At 35.3% G+C, this 3,769-nt stretch overlaps 1 protein-coding gene across 1 annotated transcript; it reads right to left on the bottom strand.

Moving 5' to 3' along the window:
* Nucleotides 1-1,133: 1,133 nt before the first annotated feature.
* Nucleotides 1,134-2,072, bottom strand: LOC126084436 (olfactory receptor 4K14-like). The gene has a single exon (XM_049899014.1). It carries the CDS (start codon nt 2,070-2,072, stop codon nt 1,134-1,136), a length of 939 nt encoding a protein of 312 aa, XP_049754971.1.
* Nucleotides 2,073-3,769: the final 1,697 nt, after the last annotated feature.

A 3,769-nucleotide genomic window follows, 5' to 3' on the forward strand; every position in this document is an offset into this window, starting at 1 on the left:
CACAACTTTCTGCAAACATTTCTTGATATAGTTAGCATTTCTTGTTTTTATATTTTAGGAAATTGAAAACCAGGACTAAAATGACTTCTTTTTTTGCATTAGTTATTTTGTCATCATGAGCCCATTAATTTATTGACATAGGGACAAAGATTGATTCACCATTATTTACCTTTTAGTTGTTAGTACAGTGATCACACCACAAGAAGTCATGACCATATCTTTCCTCTGTTCATGAGATTAAACTAAAAATTATTATAAATATTTGACAAATATCATCCAAAGGTATAGAATATGCAATATTAAATAGGCAACTTTATTTTAAAAGACTATACAATGCTGGTATAACTGGTGTTGCCTAGTCTCACTCTACTAACAATAACACCAATGTTTTCTTGCACATATTCAGATATTATACATGTGTATATATAATATATGTGTGTGTTTATAAACGTATAGTTTCTATTTATTTTGTTTACTTTTGAAGTGATGTAAGAGCCTCCTTAGAAAGGAAAAAGTTGGTTAGGTATTTAGCTGAGAGCCACACAGCATATCCGAGCCCTGCAGTGAATGAACACAGGCAGTTCATTGTGCTGTTGTTATCGATTGATTCTCCTTGACTTTTTTCTGATCAGTCTAAATTTCTTTTGCTTTCATGCAAGACATTCTTCCCCACCCTCACAGCTCCTTTTTCCTATTTTTTTATATGAAATAAACCTATAATCACAAAATTCATTCACTAACATGAGAGAAAAAATATTTTTCAAAGGATTTTCAAGCACTTTTGCCATGTATTTAGGAAAGTCTTTCCAGGGAAACCAAACCTTTAAAAAAATGGCTAAGATGTGAATGGTTAAATTAAAGGGATTGTGTTGTGGAGTACAAGGGCAGTAGTACTATTGTTAGAGCCATTTATCTTTTTTTTCTAAGTGAATGCTGATTACTCAAATATCTTTAGAACTGCCTCTCGTTAACTTAAGGTTGGAGTGAATAAACAGTTTTTAAACACAAAGCATACATCTGGGAATGCTCATAGTTTACAAACATACATAGGGCATTATTTATAATTCACTGTAGAGATCAAAGCATGGCCAAATTAGGCTGAATAAAAAGGATTTTCTGATTACATGAGAGATCTAAAAATTATCCCTCGAATCCATATGGTGACTTATCAGTCTCTTTATTGCATTTTTAATCTCTTTATTTCTTAGTGTGTAAATGGCTGGATTCAGGAGAGGCGTGATTGCTGTGTAAAACACACCAAGAAATTTGTCCACCCAAGCAATGCTGAATGGCCACAGATAGATGAAGATACAGGGTCCAAAGAACAACACCACCACTATGATGTGGGAAGTACAGGTAGAGAGTGCCTTTGATGCCCCATCCTTAGTGTGAAGGCGAACAGTTAATAGAATATAGGTGTAAGAGATCAGCAAAAGAATGAAGCAGGTTGTTGCCAAGACCCCACTGTCAGCATTTATCAATGTTCCCAGAGTATGTGTATCCATGCAGGCTAGTTTGATCACCAAAGGGATATCACAGAAAAAGCTGTCCACTACTCTGGGTCCACAGAATGGCAGGTCCAGAATCATTGCCATTTGACTCAGGGCATGCACAAAGCCAATGACCCATGATATCAAAACTAGCCAGAGGCACTTTTGTCTGTCCATGATGCTGGAGTAATGGAGTGGCTTGCAGATGGCCACGTAACGGTCATAGGCCATTGTCACAAGTAGTACCATCTCACCACCTACAAAGAAATGCACACATAGAATCTGGCTCATGCAGCCTCCAAAGGAGATGGTCTTGTTATCCTTTAGGAAGTCTGTGGTTAGTTTAGGGGTGGTGACTGAGGAAAGGCAGAAGTCAACAAATGAGAGATTGGCCAAGAGGAAATACATAGGGGAATGGAGATGAGAGTCAGAGATGATCAAGAACACAACAAGGAGGTTGCCGACAACAGTCATCAGGTAGAGCATAGAAAAAGGCAATAAGAAGAAGCTTTGGAGCTCCCTTGAATTACAAAGTCCATTAAAAATAAATTCAGACACCACAGACTGATTTGTTTCTTCCATTCAGTTTGCTGTAATGTGTCCCAAAAGCAAGAGATGAACTGAGAACTTCCAGAATGGGAAAGGAAAAAAAAAAAAAAAAAAAGATTTTAATGTTCAGGTGTTAGAGATCAATTCTCATAGAGAAAATGGAAATCTTAGCATTGTACTGAGCTCAAAATTGTAAATTAATAGTTATTTCTTAAAAAGGGTATACCTTTGTGACCAAAAAGGGAAGGTAACAAATTTTAAAAGGTCAAGTCAAAAACGTTACTCACTGGAAACACAGTTCTTATGGACATAAAAAATAAAGGCTGATTAAAAATATATGAGTTGAAAGTACCTCTCCAGGGAATCAAAAGGACCAGTCTCATTAATTTCTGAGCTCTAAAAATATTTGGAATTCTTTATTTTACCAGAATTGACCCAAGGCCATAATCTAGAGCTAAGTTTCTGTTACAAAACATGTTTCTGTGAAACAAACTAATTGCCACATTGAAATGTGGGAGTAGATGGAATTGAACCAAAGTCTACTGCAAACACTGGGAAAAACTATTTATCAAATTATTTGAGAAAAGATGTTTATAATCCAAAGAAGATTCTGGACACTGAATGCACATTTGTAGTATTAGATACTGTCTTGCATTTAGAATCTCCTCGTTAGAGGCTATTTCCACAAAACTATACATACCTTGGCCTGGGAAATGCCAATTCTTATATATATTGACTGGTCCTTGGCCCTCACTGGCAAGAGGGAGTACTTTTTTTGAAACTACCTTAAATGACAGACATACGAAAGCTAATTTTACTCTTAACCGCCCTTCATGTGAGAAAATATAAATTCCCATTTCATTTGTCCTACACAATTTACCTATTTTAAATTCACCTCAGTGAAAAAAAAAAAAAAATTCCTTAAGCCAAAAAGCCAAATCATTCTTTTTTTCCTTCTTTCTTCCCTCCCTTCTGCACCTCCCTTCCCTTCTTTCCTTTGTTCCTCTATATTGCTTTATTTCTTCTATTACACTTTCCGTAAATGTAAACTGAGAGATTCAAACTTGCCTAATTAGGACATATTGCATACCAGGAGTTGTACTAAGAACTTTACAAACTATCTATTCTAATCATCACAAAATTTATTGGCATTTTACAGAGGAGAAAGTCATATAGCTACACTGCGGCATAACTGGTGTATAAACTGAAGTTTGTCTAACTTCAAAGCTTCCAACGTAACTTCTCTATTAGAGATAGCTTATGGTAAGAACGTTGGTTTTGAAAAGACTAAGAACATAAGATTTTTGCAATAAGATAACTTGCTTATGAAGAGATAATTCACACACAAAGAAATGTAAATGCCCCAAATGATAAAAAGGCATTTATGTTTATATAAAAATTACTATTTTTTAATTGTTGAAAATACACATAGCTAAACATACACAATTCAACGATTTCTACGTGTATATAAAAACTAATCTAACTTCAGTTTTTGCCTTCAAATTGGAATATACTTAATCCTTCTAATCTAAATGACTGAGATTTTCCTATGTTTTTTCCTTCAATGAAATGGTAGAACAAGGCAAAATCCAAAAGTAAACAGAAAATATCAGCATAAGGCAGAGGGTCTGTGAAAACAGATCTTCCCCAACCTGGGTGCTTGGAAACTGCTAACATTTTAGAAGGGCTGTGCTTTCTGTTAGTTGGTGGGTGAGACTGTGTAAGGAGTC

The sequence above is a fragment of the Elephas maximus genome, chromosome 10 (genome assembly GCF_024166365.1).
Source record: "Elephas maximus indicus isolate mEleMax1 chromosome 10, mEleMax1 primary haplotype, whole genome shotgun sequence".
In the NCBI taxonomy this organism is placed as follows: Eukaryota; Metazoa; Chordata; class Mammalia; order Proboscidea; family Elephantidae; genus Elephas; species Elephas maximus.